Raw genomic sequence first — 15583 nt, 5'->3', positions numbered from 1 at the left:
GCCGCAGCCAAGACCCAGCACAGCCAAATGTAAAAAACGAGAGAGAGAGAGAGAAAAGAGAAAAGAAAAAAGCCGGAGCCAGAACCCAGCTCAGCCTCTGCTGAATTCCTGGCCCATGGGGGGATGGAGACAACGGATGTTTATAATGGTCATTTTCAGCCACTTGGCTGTGCTGTAACTTGTTACACAGCGTCACATAACTGATACCTAGACCTGTTGGTATTGGCTATCGACGTTTAAATAAAGGCACAGCGGCTCTCTGCAAAGCAGCAATGCCAGTTCTGGGCATCAGAGGAACACCCCAGATGAAAGCAAGACAGCGTATGGAGGGTATTCACCGCTGCAGGCGTGTCTTCAGTTGTGAAAAAGCAGAACCAAAGTGGAAGCGAGACAGGAGGGAAGGGCACAGGGAAAAACCACGACAAGAATGATACAGCCGTCGAGGATACGACATTAACTGGTTAGAACCAAGTAGGTCCAAGCGGCAAAAGATCTGACTGCCAGTGATCTTTAGTCTCATTATCTGCTTGTTATAATATCTCATTATCTGCTTGTTATAACCCGTTAGCTAACTGACACAGCGCTGAGGCCAGGACAGTTCCCAGGTCAATCATAAAAGGCCAGAAAGCAGACAGTAGTCTAATTCCTGGAAATCCCTACCCTTTTACCTGGAGGCCGAGTGTGCTACAGTCCATGGGGTCGCAAAGAATTGGACACAACTGAGCGACTGAACTGAACTGAACTGAACCCCTTCCCCAGAGGAATTGAAATAACACTCCCACTTAGCCACTGAAATTTGTTGTTGTTCAGTCGCTAAATTGTGTCCAACTCTGCCACTCAGCATGCCAGGCTTCCCTGTCCTTCATCATTTCCTGGAGCTTGCTCAAACTCAAGTCCATTGAGTGGGTGATGCCACCCAACCATCTCATCCTCTGTTGTCCCCTCTCCTCCTGCCTTCAGTCTTTCCCAGCATCAGGGTCTTTTCCAGTGAGTCAGCTCTTTGCATCAGGTGGCCAAAGTATTGGAGCTTCAGCTTCAGCATCAGTCCTTCCAAGACTGTTCAGGGTTGATGTCCTTTAAGATGGACTGGTTTGATCTCCTTGCAGTCCAAGGGACTCTCAAGAGTCTTCTCCAATGCCGCAGTTCAAAAGCATCAATTCTTCTGGGCTCAGGCTTCTTTATGGTTCAACTCTCACATCCACGCATGACCACTGGAGACACCACAGCTTTGACTGGACAGACCAGCCAAGTGACGTCTCCGCTTTTCAATATGCTATTTAGCTTGTCACCCAACCTGTGAAAACGAAACACCCCGCAACCCAGGGCCGCCTCACTTTCTGAGAGGGACGCGTTCTGCCCACGGAACCTGTTTGTCTATACACAAACTGGCTTTCACTCTCCTGTGGCTCACTTCTGGATTTTTTCCTGTGTGAGGCCCAGGCTTCTCACTTGGCAGCTCGTCCCAGGGACTCACCTGATTTCTGGGACATGACCATCCACTCACACATGTCCCTTCTCTGGCAACATGTGTCCATAAATAAAGTGGTTTGGTACCTGACCTGAAGCAGGTAATTTAGAGGCTGTGATGTGGCAGTGACTCTTTTTTTTTTTAAACCGAGTGACCAGGGATACAACCCAGGCCCCAGCAGCAAAGGTACCAAGTCCCAACCAAGGGGCCACCAGGGAATTCCCAATAATAATGTCTTAACTTCACCAAATAGCCAAGTAATCCCACTTCCCAACTGTTCTCTACATGTCCTTCCTTACTGAATTTTGAAATTTGTTGGCATCAAGGTTCAAACAAGGTCCTGGCGTTGCAGACAAGTGGGGCGGCTCTGTCTGGTCTTCCCAGGTGGCGCTAGTGGTAAGGAATCCTCTTGCTGCTGCAGGAGACATAAGAGACGTGGGTCGGGAAGATCCCCTGGAGAAGGAAACGGCAACCCACTCCAGTCTTCTTGCCTGGAGAATCCCACGGACAGAGGAGCCTGGGGGGCTACAGTCCATGGGGACGCAGAGTCGGATACGCCTGAATCGACTTAGGATGGGCCCCCCTGAAATCTATCTTTGCTTATCTTTGGGTTCCCCTTCACTTGTATTTTTCTTCTTCTTCTTCCTTTTCTCTTTTTTTTAAGATAAGAAGTAGATTTATCCGGATTCAGAGAGAAGCACACTGCACAGACAAGTGCAGCCTGTCACTGAGGGAGACTGTGGCAGCCTGTGTTTTTCTTCTTGTTGAGGAAACTGGACCCTTTGGTTTGTAGCCTCACCCTACCTGGCTTTGCAATTCGTAATGTGACAATCACTGCTGGGTACACGACGTGCTTGGGAAAAAAGGTAAAAAAAACCTGTAAAGATTATGTGATATACTCTTAGGGAGAACTGTGCTCAACAGAGAGCTGGGCATCGTCTGGACCACACTTTTCTGGGCTATCAGATTTCCTGGCCATTGAACGAGTTTACAACGCTGTACATTACAGATAATCACAGTGCAGAATAATTCTTGTCCCTAGACGTGCAAATTCTGCCAGATGGGGGGAGATCCCATTGATTTCTCTCACTCGAGGTGGGAGAGGTCAGTCTTGTCTATATTTGCATATTCATTTTGAAACGGAGCAGGACCCTGGGGTCCTTGCTCCCCCCGACAACCACACACCATGTCGTACACCAGGCTTTTGTCTGTAGAGAACCTTAGTCAAAGAGTGAGTTTAATCAGATAAATGAGAAATGCAGAAACAAAGGAGAACAGTCAAAAGAGACCAAATGATAATACTGTAGTCATTAAGCATAGTCAAGGACCTATAGCTCTTTCTCAAGGACTGTAGATAATATTCTGAGCCATATCCTGTGAGCTGTCTTACAGATACTAAAACCCCAGGTGGAAGAAATTAACTCCACGATGACCACACTGTACCCACGACCCAAGCTGCCATAGTTCCGAGAACTGGCCTCAAGGAAATGGGAACAAACTGACCCTGGAACTGAAGATTAACTGGACCTAAAACAATCAAGATGATGCCGGTCAGACTGCCCGATGTCCAATTTGAAGATGACTGTCAGAGCTGACTGTGCTGCTTCCTGCATGTGGGCTCTGCGTGCACACCCCTACACTCGTGTCTATAAAATCTCTTGCCTCACTGGCCGGGGCTGGGATGGGGGCTGGGGAGTCTGCCTTTGGACAGATGTCTCCACCCTCCCCTGCCAGTTGCCAGCATTTAAAGTAAAGCACATTTTCCTTTCCATCAGCATGGCCTGCTTATTGGCTTTTGAGCAGTGAGCAGCTGGACCCACACACACCCCCACTAACAATTTCAATACTCCTGAATATTAAACAGCTGCTAAGAAGTTACCAGCTTTCTCATCAACGAGTTAATGAGAGTTGTGGTTTTACTTTTTCCAAAAAATGTTTTAAATTAATTTAAAAAATTTTTTTAAAGTAATTAACGTATTTTTGGCTGGATCTTCATTGCTGAGCGCGGGCTTTCTCCAGCTGTGGCACATGGCCTCCAGATTACGTGGGCTCAGTAGCTGTGGCGCCTGGGTTTAATTGCCCTGTGGCATAGGGGGGATCTTAGTTCCCCGACCAGGGATCGAACCCACGTCCCCCGCGTTGAAAGGTGGCCCCTTAACCACTGGACCACCAGGGAAGCCCCTGAAACCACCTTCTTTTCATCAAGATCACACACCTGCTCTCAGGATGTAATGAAGCTCAAGTTACTTACGTGTCATCACAGAAAGAATTCAGTGAGAGACAAAGCGATAGGTGAGAAGCAGGTTTATTTAGAAACACTCCATGGAAAGAGTGCAGGCCATCTCAGAAGGCGAGCGTCTCCTGCGTTGGTGGGTGGACTCTTTACCACTGAGCCAGCAAGGAAGCCAAAAAAAAAAGCGACTGTACTCCAATAAAAAATAAAGTTTCTACTGTGTTGCTTTTAGAAGCAACAACTGCCCCCCACCTCCACACTCATAAATGATTGCAGGCACAGAAGAGGGGTTACATCTGGCAAGTGCTGGCATGGACATGAGACAGGAGAGAAGGGCGCAGGGCGCAACCTTTAAAAGAACAACATAGCCCTTGAGGACAGGACAAAAACTAGTTAGAATTGCCAACGTCCAAGAAGGTGGAAGATTTGACTTCCAGTGGACCTGGGCCTCATTACGCACCCATTGTAATATAATAGCATCTAAATGATGTGCTCACAGGAGCTGAGATTGTTCTGAGGCTGACAGTTCAGTTCAGTTAAGTCGCTCAGTCGTGTCCGACTCTTTGTGACCCTATGAACTGCAGCACGCCAGGCTTCCCTGTCCATCACCAACTCCTGGAAGTTACTCGAATTCATGTCCATTGAGTCTGTGATGCCATTCAACCATCCCATCCTCTGTCGTCCCCTTCTCCTCCTCTCCCTGAGGCTGACATCTAAGGCCAAAAAGTGGGTGGTGGCTTGGTTCCCAGAAATCCCCACCCAATCTCCAAAATAGTTGGAATAACCCTCCCATTCATTAGTCTATGGAATTACCCAGCCCTTAAGAAACCACCACATATTTTGGGACTGCTGTATTTTATCTATGGAAAGTGTTTCTTTCTAAATAAATCCACTTCTTACCTGTCACTTTATCTCTCGCTGAATTCCTCCTGCCTGGAGACATAAAGAACCTTAGCTTCATTAAATCCTGAGACCAGGTGTGCAATTCCAATTAAAAGACAGTGGGTTCGAGTCTCTCTAAGAGCTTCCCTAATGCGGGAGACCTGGGTTCGATCCCTGGATCGGGGAGATCCCCTGGAGAAGGAAATGGCAATCCACTCCAGCACTCTTGCCTGGAAAATCCCATGGACAGAGGAGCCTGATAGGCTACAGTCCATGGGGTTGCAAAGAGTCCGACACGACTGAGCGACCTCACTTTCACTTTCACTTCAGGTCTCAGTCTGGATTTTGGCCAGGTCCAGTCCCCTATCCGAGGTGTACAGTTTCAGGAGGGGCAGAGTGAGGGCAGCACCAGAGTGAGGAGGGGGACTAGAGGGGTCCCCGTACAAGGCTGGAAGGAGAGGGCCAGAGCCCCCAGGAGGGTGTGCAAGGCTTTGTAGAGGGAAGCTTCCAGCTCCTGCCTCTGCAGGGCCCAGCATGGTACCCACCAAATGCGTGGCCAGTGACAGGGTCCAGCTATGGCGAGGTGGTCTCGGGAACCAGTAGAGTAGAGGTTTGGCCCAGCACCTCGGGTAGCTTGGGAAGGGATCCTGCCTCTGGTCAGTTTTGCCATTTCCCCGCTGCAGTCCATTCAGGACCTACCTTCCTGTCTCTCCCCCTCTCCCTGAGGCCAGTAGGTCTGTGGCCGTCTCTGCCTCTCTTTCCCTGGTCACCATCCAGACTCTAACCCAGCTGTCATCGCCTCTGGACCCAGATAAACGGATAAGTAGAAATAAAAGTCTGGAGCAAACACCAAAGGGGACAGCACTTAAGTTTATCTTGATAAATTCTTGACAATGTTCTGAGCCTCTTCGTCACAGGGAGCGACAGTAAGGACAGGAAAAAAAGTCATTGAATTGGAGATATACAATATACATAACCAGTATTTAGTTCATGAATCACTTGGTTTATTGAACACAATTAGCACACAACACAAGTTAGTTGAAGCACACTTTAAGAGTGAGCTATATGATACGTGTATTAGATCTCAGTTTTATTAAATGTGCAAGAGGGACAGAGACAGGACAATGAACCATTCCAGTCAGCCTGAGGGTGGCCAAGACATGGGCTTTGGGAGCTAAAACTGGGAAGTCCTAGGCAAACCAGCACAAGTTGATCACCGCAAGGACAGAATTTTTTTGTTGACCTGGACACTTGTGGGATCCTAGATCCCCACCAGCAGTCAAACCTGCGCTCTGTCAAGTGAAAGCTTAGAGTCCCAACAGCTGGCCTGGCAGCGAATTCCCAGGACAGAATTTTTAAAAATTACTTTTGAAAGAATGAGAGCAAAAAAGTTTGAAGATGTGACCAGCTGTCCATCACTGCAAGACGTGAAACCTGAGGACAAGAGGGGCCCCTCTGGGGAAACTGCTCACTGCCTCCTCTCCCAGTCCTGTCCCCTACTCCTGCCTGGGGCTCAGGGACACAGAGTGGACACAGCCCCTCCTGGGCCGGCGCTTCGTAGGCGTCGGTAGGTGTCAGTTCCTGCTCCACGAAGCCCATCTTGGTGACTGTACGTTCATTCAATAGCCTCTGTGGAGCACTTGGGCTCAGGATTTTTGTCACCTGCCTTCCCTCCCCAGGGGCACAGCCAAAGCCCCATAGGATCAATCTGGCAGAGATTTCATCCTCCTAAGAGTATCCTCAGGCTTCACCCCCGGGGCCATTCCCGCCCGCCTCCAGCTCCCCCTGCCTCCTCCACTGGGCACATTCGTGTGCCTTTCGTGAGCATCTGGACTGTGTTCTCCACGGACAGTGCTGTTGGGCCAGACGGGAAAGCCTGTGCTGAAAAATGAGCAGTGTGGTTTGGGTTCCTCACATTCCCAAGCTCTAGAAAACAGAGCCATTGGTGGGATATGAAATTCCAAAAGTCTCACGGAGAGAACCAGGGTCTGGTCCGTCTTGGGATGCGACCGCAGGAAGGGCCGAGCAGATGCTGAAAAATCTTTGATAAACAGTGTTTCCAAAGCATCCGCTCAGATAGCGTGCGGCTTCGCGCCGCCTCCCTGATTGGTGCGGACGCCCTGGGCTCACGGGACCTGCACGCAGTAGGGCCACAGGCCAAGCGGGTGAGCCGGAGCGCGGCGCGCTGTGGGGCGCCCGCGGACTCCATTTCCCACAAGCCTGTGCGCGCGCGCGCGCGCCCCCCCATTTCCCACAAGCCCCTCTCCTCTTCCGGCGCGGCCGAGGCGCCGCCGACGGCTTCCGGGTTTGGGCCTGGCTCCGCGACTGAGGCGGCGGCGGCGGAGTGGGGCACGGGAGGTGGGAGCTGGGCACCGGCATGGACGTTTCGGGGCAGGAGACCGACTGGCGGAGCCCCACCTTCCGGCAGAAGCTGGTCAGCCAAATGTGAGTAGGGGCCGGGGCGGCGGCGCGACCCCCGCCCTCCTCCTCAGCCCCCTCCCCTGCTCTCCTCGCGGCGGGGGGCGGCGCGGCCGGACGGCGGGGTCCAGGGCGCCGGGCCGCGGAGGGGACCGGGCCGTGGCCCTCGCCGTCCCCCCTCCCTCCCCTCCGGGCCGCGGGCTCTCCTTCCTGGGCTGAACTCCTGGAGCGGGCGAGCCCCGGCTTCTGAGTCATCGTCCTGAGCTTTCGCGTTCGCCCTTCGTGTGCTCCGGAGGCGGCGGCCTTCCCCGCTCCGCGCCCCACTGCGGCCGGAGGAGCCCGGGGCCGCCCGTGGCGGCGTCCGCAGCGCTGGGCGCCTCGCGCTTCCTCCTCGGAGAAGCGCCTGAGGACGGGAGGCGCGGTGGGGGCGGGAGTCTGCGGGCGACCCCCTCCCCGCCGCGGGCTTCGCCGGAGGGCGACAGGAAGAGGCCGTCAGGAAGCGACCTTCGGTCGGCAGTGGGCGTGAAGAGCTGGGGTTGTTTGCCTCCTGCTTGGTCTCAGCTGCTGACCCCTCGAGGCTAGGGGCTGCCTGGCGCCCGGGGACTTGGCGCGCCGAGCTCCCGCTTCTCCGCAGTGGCCGCTCGCGGGTTTACTGCCTTCTGCTAGGGCTTGCGGGGCCGGCGGGGATCAGCCCCCGCCCCCGGGGGCCGCGCCGCCGCCTCGGGGCGCAGTTACAGCGCCGGCTTTCTCGTTCCGGAATTGACAGTTCGCTTCAGCAGGCCAGGAGCAGCGTTGGGGAGTAGGCGACGCAGAAATCGAGCCCCAGAAAGACGAGTCGGAGTGGGAAGGGCCGTCACCGCCAGCTGAGGCTTGGAGAGAGTGAGCCCCCGCCGCGCAGCGGGGTGGTACTCGTGCTAGGCTGAGTCGTGGGGTTTCAGGAGACGATCGTGCAGCGAGGGCGAACGGGGGCGGCCAGTTAGTGGTGGAAGTGCAGCGCTGGGGAGGTGAGCCTCTGTTTGGCACGGGGCCTGCCTGGAGGTGCTGAGATGCCAGAGTTGGGAAGATCCCTCGATTTCCCCACCCTCTCACCCCAGGCGGATCAAGAACAGAGAGAGGCCAGGAAGGCCATTCCGAGAGTTCTGAGCTCTTGGGGGTCTGGGGACCTGTCGTTTTTCATGCTTGAATTCCCCCCTGCTAGAGCCCTGTCTTTCTCATCGCTCCATAAAATCGTTGAGGAGTGACCTAATCAGGGAAGTGCTTATAAAGGCCTGCAGGAGACAGTGCTGGAAAGTGAAAGAGGAAGACGATCCCAGGGAAAGAGGAGAGTGAGTGCGGTGGATGGCCCTTGCTGACTAACTGGTTGGAGGGGGTGGGGTGCAGCCCTGTGGAAGGAAGGAAGTGGGGGAAGGCAGGGAAGCCGGCAGGCAGTGGGGACTGCCGTGGAATGGTCTGGGACGGTTCTGCCCATGTTGCAGACTCAGTGCAATCTTGAGGCTTGGTCCATTTCTGGGCTCCTGTAAGAAAGGTCCCCAGGTCAGAGATTTCTCTTGGAGGAAGCCTGGAGTTTGAAGACGGGAGGAATGAATTGTCCCCGAAGGAAGTGGGGCAGGTAGGGGCGTGTCTGAGGGCTGGGGGCCACTAAAGAGGACAGACTGAGTGCTCCTCGATTCAGCCCTCTGCTTCCAGAGAACCTGCGTCCTTTTTGTTTTATTTTTGCCAGATTGGTGCTTAGATACTACTTTTCTGTTGCTGCCTACAATTTGTTTTGTTTAAAAACAACCGAGGTGTATTATTACCCAGCAGATTCTGTAGCTCAGAGGTCTCAGTGGGCTCAGCTGAGTCTTCTCCCCAGGGTCTCCCAGGGCTGAAATCAAGATGTTGGCAGGTGCCTTTCCTCCTGGAGGCTCTGGGGGTAGAATTTGCTTTCAGGCTCCTTCAGGTTGTTGACAGTTCAGTTCCCACACAGCTGGAGGCCTGAGGCGAAATCGGGCCTCCCTGGCTGTTAGCCTTGCCAGGGTCAGTCTGTCTTTGTTCCTGGGGGCTGGCTCCATTCCCTCCCACACCCACATGCCCAGCTCCAGCAAGGGTGGGCTCTTCTTCCTCATCCAGAAAAAAATAATTCTCTGCTAGTGGCTCAGAGTAGATTGAGCTTGCCAGGGTAATCCAGGATGTTGTCCCCGCTTTGAAGTCAATGCCTTGATTAGATCTGCAGAGGCCCTTCTGCCTCTCCTGTGGGTGTGTTCAGGGTTAGGGCCTGGGCACGGTGGGGAGCCCAGGATGAGCGGTTTCGGAAGCTGTCTGCCTCACTCGTGTTGGTGTTCTCAGTTCTCAGATTTTCTGTTTTCTCTCCAGGTTTCACTTTGAAAGCTGTGATTCTTGGTGTCTTGGTTTATGGTGTTCAGAGTTACAAAAGAAAGGTCAGGACACCTGGCATATTGTTACTTCTGACTCTCTACAGTGCTTATGCTGGCACTGAAAGTTGGCTGTCTTGGGAAATGGTTTGTTAGTTTGTTGGGTTATTTTTTGGCCCCTGCCACAGGGCATGCAGGATCTTAGTTCCCCAACCAGGGATTGAACCTGTGCTTCCTGCAGTGGAAACCTGGAGTCTTGGCACCTGGACCTCTGGGGTGGTCCCTTGGGAAATGTTTTGAGCCAAAGTAATTTATAGTTGAATGAGGAAAACCAAGTGGAGAACTGGGACGTTGCAGAGGGAGGGGAGCATGTGAGCACAGCGCCCTGCCCTCACCCAGCTCTGAGTCGCTCTGGAGAAAACATGCTCGGAGCATGGGCTGAAGAAGCAGCTCCCGACTCCACTGCGGAAAGCAGCGTTAGTGGGGCTTGTCCGGAGGCCTTGCAGGGACGCCGGAGCAGCCTCTCCTTAGCTCCCACTCCCCGACTTCTGCCTCCCCTCGCTCCCTCCTGCCCTGCTGACAACTCCTCAGTGACTGTCCTCAGCGTCAGGACAGAGTTCGGATGGCCCGGCCTGGCCTCACCACCTCTCTTGAACCCCCACTCTTGTCCAGCCTCTCTGGTCTTTCAGCTTCTTGCACATTCCCAATTCTTTCTTTGTGCTTTCCCTTAAACAGTGTTTCACGGAGTATTTAAAGAACTCCACAACGGGTACACTCCCCCGCTGCATTCCTGACCAGCTCCTTCTCTTTATTGATAGGTCTGCTTCAATATCGAATTCTCCAGGTCCTGCCCACCCTGCCTAGAGTGGGTCACCGCTGTAATGTATCTCTGGCCCTTTGAGTCTCCCGCAAGACTCTGATCCTGTGACAATGACGCCTGTCGTGTGAAGCACTTGCTGAAGCGTGCAGGGGCAGCGTCGTCCTGGGGGCTGTGTGAGCCGCTGTCTCAACCACTGGCCTGGGCGACCGGCTCCAGCACGCACTCTGAAGCTTGGGAGCCCATACTTTCTCCACGTGTTAGCTGAGTGACCTTGGGCACGTCACCTTTCTGGTCATCTCCTCTCGAAGGCAGGAGTCCAGTCTGTCTCACAGGGCTGGCGGGAGGGGAACGGAGGGCTGGGGACTCTCAGTGATATGTCGCCTGATGCCCCCACCCCGGGCCCTGGCAGGAGGAGGGGCCAGTGAAGGTGGGGAGGGGGCCGATGGCACTTACCAGAGCCTCTGGGGAGCGTAGCTGTGAAACTCTTGTGGCTCAGATGCGCTGCTTGTGGAACATCTGCTTTCCCTGCAGGACCGCGAGAGCAGCCCCCCTGAGGGCTCCCCAGCTGGCCCTTGTGGGCCTTAGACCTGCCTTCTGGGGTCGTGGGGTGAGTGTTGCGCACGCATGTTCGGTCTGTTGGCTTCTGGAGAACAAGCATGTGTGAGAAGTGAGCAGCGCTGTGAATGTGAGAAAGGGCTGCCTTAAGCATCTCCAGAGACTCGTCTTGAGTTTTGTTTTGATACCTCCCACCCTTGAGTACAGCAGGTTGCACCTTCAGGCGTGGAGTGAATGAACGTCCGCTGGGCTGACAGATCCCAAGGGGAGGAGACAGGGCTCAGGGAGGGCAGCCCTGGTCAGGGCTCCAGTGGGGGTCCAGGGTCAGGGAGGGAGTGCGGAGGGGAGTCACGGGTCGGGGGGCAGCAACAGGTCAGCCACCTCTTCTGCCACAGCCCCCAAGGGACGTGGGGGATCCAGGTCTGCAACCTAGGAGGTGCAGAGATTTCAGCCTGGGCCGGAAGGAGCATGCCTTCCGGAAGGAGCTGTTACCCAGAAACAAAGCAAGCACAGAAGCTGAAGAGAACAACCAGACAGCGATTGGAAGGGTCTGGAGAGGCCTTCAGAAGGGAGGGAGCGTCCTGAAGCTTGCGCGTCTGGAGCCTGCCTGTGGCTTGTGGTCCCTCCCTTGGGCAGAAACCGCTGAGTCTTGGCTGATGCTTTTCCTGGCTTGGCCCACAGGCCGCAGCAGCCCTGGGCCTCCGTGGTGTGACTCTGGCCTTATTCTCCAGCGCGGAGGCTGCTGAGACCATCACTTTCTTCCTGGCCAGGTGTCATCCACGTGGCTGGGCTGGTGTCTGGGTACAGCCCACTACAGAATGTCTGCGCCCTGAGGCCAGGGGCCCTGTCTGGTCACCATAAGTCCCAGTGAAACAGCCAGAACGTGCTTGGTGAGATGCTGACTTCAGGGTCCTGAGCCTTGGCTCTGCTCCCCTAGACCAGGAATGAGAGTGGCTGAGGGGACAGGAGCCGTCCGTCACCCAGGGTTTTCTCAAGGCAGCTGAAACGGGGGGCATGCTCTGCGCCCTGCTGCAGTAGTTGGCCTGTTGGCTCACCCACTGCCTCGAGGCAAACTGCCTTTTCGTCTGAAAGAGTGGTCACGTCTCTGGGGAAACTGGGGGCGTGGCAGTTAACCCAAGCCAGATGCGCCGAGAGCGCTTCGGTGGAGCCGCTGCCAGTGGGCAGCCTGCTGGCAGTTTTAGCCACTCCCCTTGGGTCACTGGGTCCCACAGGGTGGCTGACACAGCACCACAAGCCCCGCTGACCTTTGGCCTCACGGGCTGTAGCTCTCATATCACTTCCTGGCTGGAAATCGTCCAGCTGTTGGTGCCATTCCTGACCTGGTGGCTGTGGCTGGTCCAGGACCCTACGTGGGCATTCTAGGGTGGGAAGGACGGTGACCTTCCCACCTCTAGGGTGGGAAGTTCTCGTGAAGGGCAAGGGATACTTGCCCCAGAAGAGTATCCCTGAGGGCAGTGATGTCAGTTATGAACCCTAAAGGTCAATTTTTAAAGGAATTCTGATGGCTTTTTAAAAATTCAAAAAGGATCATAGAACCGAGTAGTACAAAGACCCCGCCACACCTGTGTGTTCAGCACTGGGCTTCAAGTTGTCAGCTCTCGCCTCACGGACTCCACCCTCTGTCCCCAGTCACTCTGACACCCAGAATGTTTGGGTGGCAGCCGGTGGACTCATCTCCATGCCGGGATTCCTCCTCCAGAGTCTGTGCCTGCCTGCCTGCCGCCCCTACCGTGCCAGGCTGCCGCAGACCCTCACGGGCGCCCAGCTGTGGACCTGGCTGACCCGCCTCCTGCTCGCTTCCCTGGCTCAGCACCAGGCCCCGTGCCCCTCGCCCGCCCAGTCGGCCCTCCACCCCGCCCCGGCGCTCTGTGACTGCCTCACCCAGAGTTTGCATCGGGGTTGTTGAATGCTTGGCAGCCCTGGTCTGAGCCCCTCCAGGCAGGAGCATCGCGAGCATTCTCGAGTCACAGTTGCTTCCTGCCTCTCCAGGGGTGACCGTGGGTCACCCGGATAGGTTTCATCTCAGAGTCTGAGAAAGTCACAGCACCACGCATGCGGGATGCAGGCAGGCTGGCGTCTGCACGAGCCGTGGACATCGGGTGCCAGCTGAGTTTAAGTCATTACCTCCGGCTGGTTGTCTGAGTGATTTTAATTTTGTTTGTAATTTGTACACGTGGGTACTGTGTAGTTTAATAGTCAACATGTATTTGTTTGCAATCAGAAATCTTTTGAAGGAGAGGTAGACCCCGTGTGCAGGGAGGAGAAGGAGGGCCGCAGTCTCCTCCAGCTGCTGTGAGGTGGCGAGTTGCCCCGTGCTCTCAGTCAGAGTGGGCAGCCTCCTTCGCCTGGCCCGTTGCCAGCACAGTCGTCTGAAGGTGGTTCTGCCCTCCCCACCGCTGCTGAGAGGCTTCTGCTTTCCATCTGAAGCTGCCGGTCCAGGTTCCCTCCCCGCCTCTGCCCCATGCAGCGGGAGAGCCCCCACCAGACTCCCCGCTCCGTGCCTCCGGCCGCAGTCGCTTCTCCTCTTCACTCCTGAGCCCTGGTGGCTCCGCCCGCAGTGGTCCTGCTCCCTCCTGTGCTTGTTGGGCTCTGATTGGATGCGTCCTGGCACGAACAGAACAGGTGAACTCTCTTGCGGTTTGACACTCGTGGGTACTTGCTTTGCCTTGCCGGCTGTGTTAGAAGTCTGTGGGGAGCAGGACCTGGTCACCCCTCTGCGTCGTGCGCACCCGCGGTGCCTGGTCCCAGGTGAGGGGCGTCAGCGGCTGCAGGAGGCGTGTGGAAAGCAGTGTGGAGCCGTGTGGACGGGCGTCCAGGCTGTTCCTGGGTGCTTCTGCTTAGCAGATGAGCAAAGGAGTACCTGGTCCAGGAGACAGGGGAGGGTAGTTAGCAGCCCAGGCGTGGTTCCCTCAAAACCACAATCCAGAGGGCGGGGGGCGCGTCCTCCACTTTCATAAGAAGCTCTGCCCGTGAGGACGCCTGGTGGTCTCTTGCTTGGCCCTGTCACTGCCGGGGTGCGAGTCCGCCCCTGGTCGGGGGTCCCTCAAGCTGTGGGGTGTCGCCAAAGGCAAACAAGAAGGCGCCTCGCTGGCCCAGCGGGGCCGGTGGGTTATGGAGCCGCCTGAAGGAGTTGTGTGGGCCTGTCGGTAACGGGGTCTCCAGGCGCGGTAATGCACTTGGCACAGCGTGTGCCTGGGGAGACATTTGAACTTGTTGTTTTTGAGGCTGTTTGTGACGGCAGAGCGCTCGGGCGTGTCCTCTCTCTGCTCGCCAGTCCTCGCTGGGCTCTGCTCTGACTTGGTGATGAGCAGCGGGTGCTCCTCCTGACCTGGGGACCAGAGTAAGGGCCAGGGCGGGGTGTGACCCAGTGGCCTCTGCTCAGCCCCTTAGCATCCAGGCCGGGCAGGGCAGACAGGGGCAGAAGGCGCTGCCCAGGGCGCCTGCTCTCCGAAGCCTGTCCAGACTCCGGGGCTGGGGCAGTGCTCGCCTCATCCCTGCTGACCTGTCCTCCCCTCTTTCCAGCTTCCTCTCCGTCCTCATCAGAGGTGCGATGCGAGGAAGTGTTCTGGCCGCCCCTGTTGTCAAGTGGAGAGAAGGCCCTGTGGGCCGCCGGGGGCCCTTCACAGCCATCGGGTACTGAGAGTCACCCCAGGGAGGACTCGCAGACCCCTGCCCAGGGCTGAGGTCCATTTGGGCACTAAAGCTGAGGGTGGGGCTGGGCCCCAGGGCCCTCCCCAGACTCCCATCGTGTGTCTTGTGTTGAAGTAAGGCCCACCCGCCGCCCAGGCTGCGTCCTGGACGGGCGGCACCCTGTGCTTCAGCTGGTGCAGAGCTGGCCCCGCTTTCCTGACTTCCCGGCCACGAACCCCACGCTGTGCACCCCTGGGTCTGGGCTCCACTGAGTGTCACGTGAGCGATACTCGTCCTCGTGGGTGGCAGACTCTTCTTTCTGCCATTGCTCCGTGGCGCGGCACCATCCCGTGTAACGTGACCCTGCCCCCGGGCGGCTTGGCCCTGGCTCCTTGGGTGCAGCGCTGGCTCTCTGGACTCTGCCTCCAGTTCTGGCCTTCAGATTCTTAGCGCCAGCTGGGGCTTTTCCCAGGTGGCACCAGTGGCGGTTTCCGAGGAGCGGAGGGAGAGGATATGGGAGCGGGAAGCCCGTCCCAGCAGCGGTGGCCCATCTCCAGCTCCTGTTTCAGTCAGTGGGGGCTGGTGGGCACAGCCCTTCATTCTGTTCAGATAACATTGCAGATGATTTCAGAGCAGCAGAGTGTTTTTCATGCTTACTCTGCCCAGAGGTGGCTGTTGCTGACATTTTGATCTCTTTCCTTCAGTACTGTTTCTTTGGGCATATGACTTGATGTGTATGCATTTTAAATATGCCAGTACACACACAGCCCCGTGTTTTTGAAGTGGAATGATACTCTGAGTTCATTTGAGTGGTGGCTTTCTCACGACCACAGTCCCTGCCCTGGGACTCTGGCTGGGACTTGTGTGTCCGTGGTTCCAGTTCTCACGAGGCTAGACACAGTGGTTCCAAATGGGAAAAGGAGCACGTCAGGGCTGTGTGTTGTCACCGTGCTTGGTTAACTTCTGTGCAGAGTACATCATGCAAAGTGCTGAACTAGACGAAGCACAAGCTGGCATCAGGATTGCCGGGAGAAACGTCAATCACCTCAGATATGCAGAGGACACCGCCCTTATGGCAGAAAGTGAAGAGGAACTTAAGAGCCTCTTGATGAAAGTGAGAGTGGAAAGGCTGGTTTAAAACTCAATATTCAAAAAACTAAGATCATGGCATCCGGTCCCATCACTTAATGGCAAATAGATGGGGA

The 15583-nt window shown here is 55.6% G+C and overlaps 1 protein-coding gene across 5 annotated transcripts in view; it reads left to right on the top strand.

The window, feature by feature from the left end:
- Positions 1-6854: 6854 nt before the first annotated feature.
- The window catches only part of MED15 (mediator complex subunit 15), a 45791-nt gene continuing 37062 nt past the window's right edge, over positions 6855-15583 (top strand). For all 5 annotated transcript variants that reach the window (XM_070769999.1, XM_070769998.1, XM_070769996.1 and 2 more), the window contains exon 1: positions 6855-7028. In XM_070769999.1, the coding sequence (XP_070626100.1) occupies positions 6961-7028 (68 nt within the window). In that variant the 5' untranslated portion in view covers positions 6855-6960. The remainder of the gene's footprint in view (positions 7029-15583) is intronic.

This window comes from Bos indicus, chromosome 17, assembly GCF_029378745.1.
Source record: "Bos indicus isolate NIAB-ARS_2022 breed Sahiwal x Tharparkar chromosome 17, NIAB-ARS_B.indTharparkar_mat_pri_1.0, whole genome shotgun sequence".
Lineage (NCBI taxonomy): Eukaryota > Metazoa > Chordata > Mammalia > Artiodactyla > Bovidae > Bos > Bos indicus.
The sequence above is the reverse complement of the archived record's forward strand: the minus strand, read 5'-3'. Positions and strand labels throughout refer to the sequence as shown.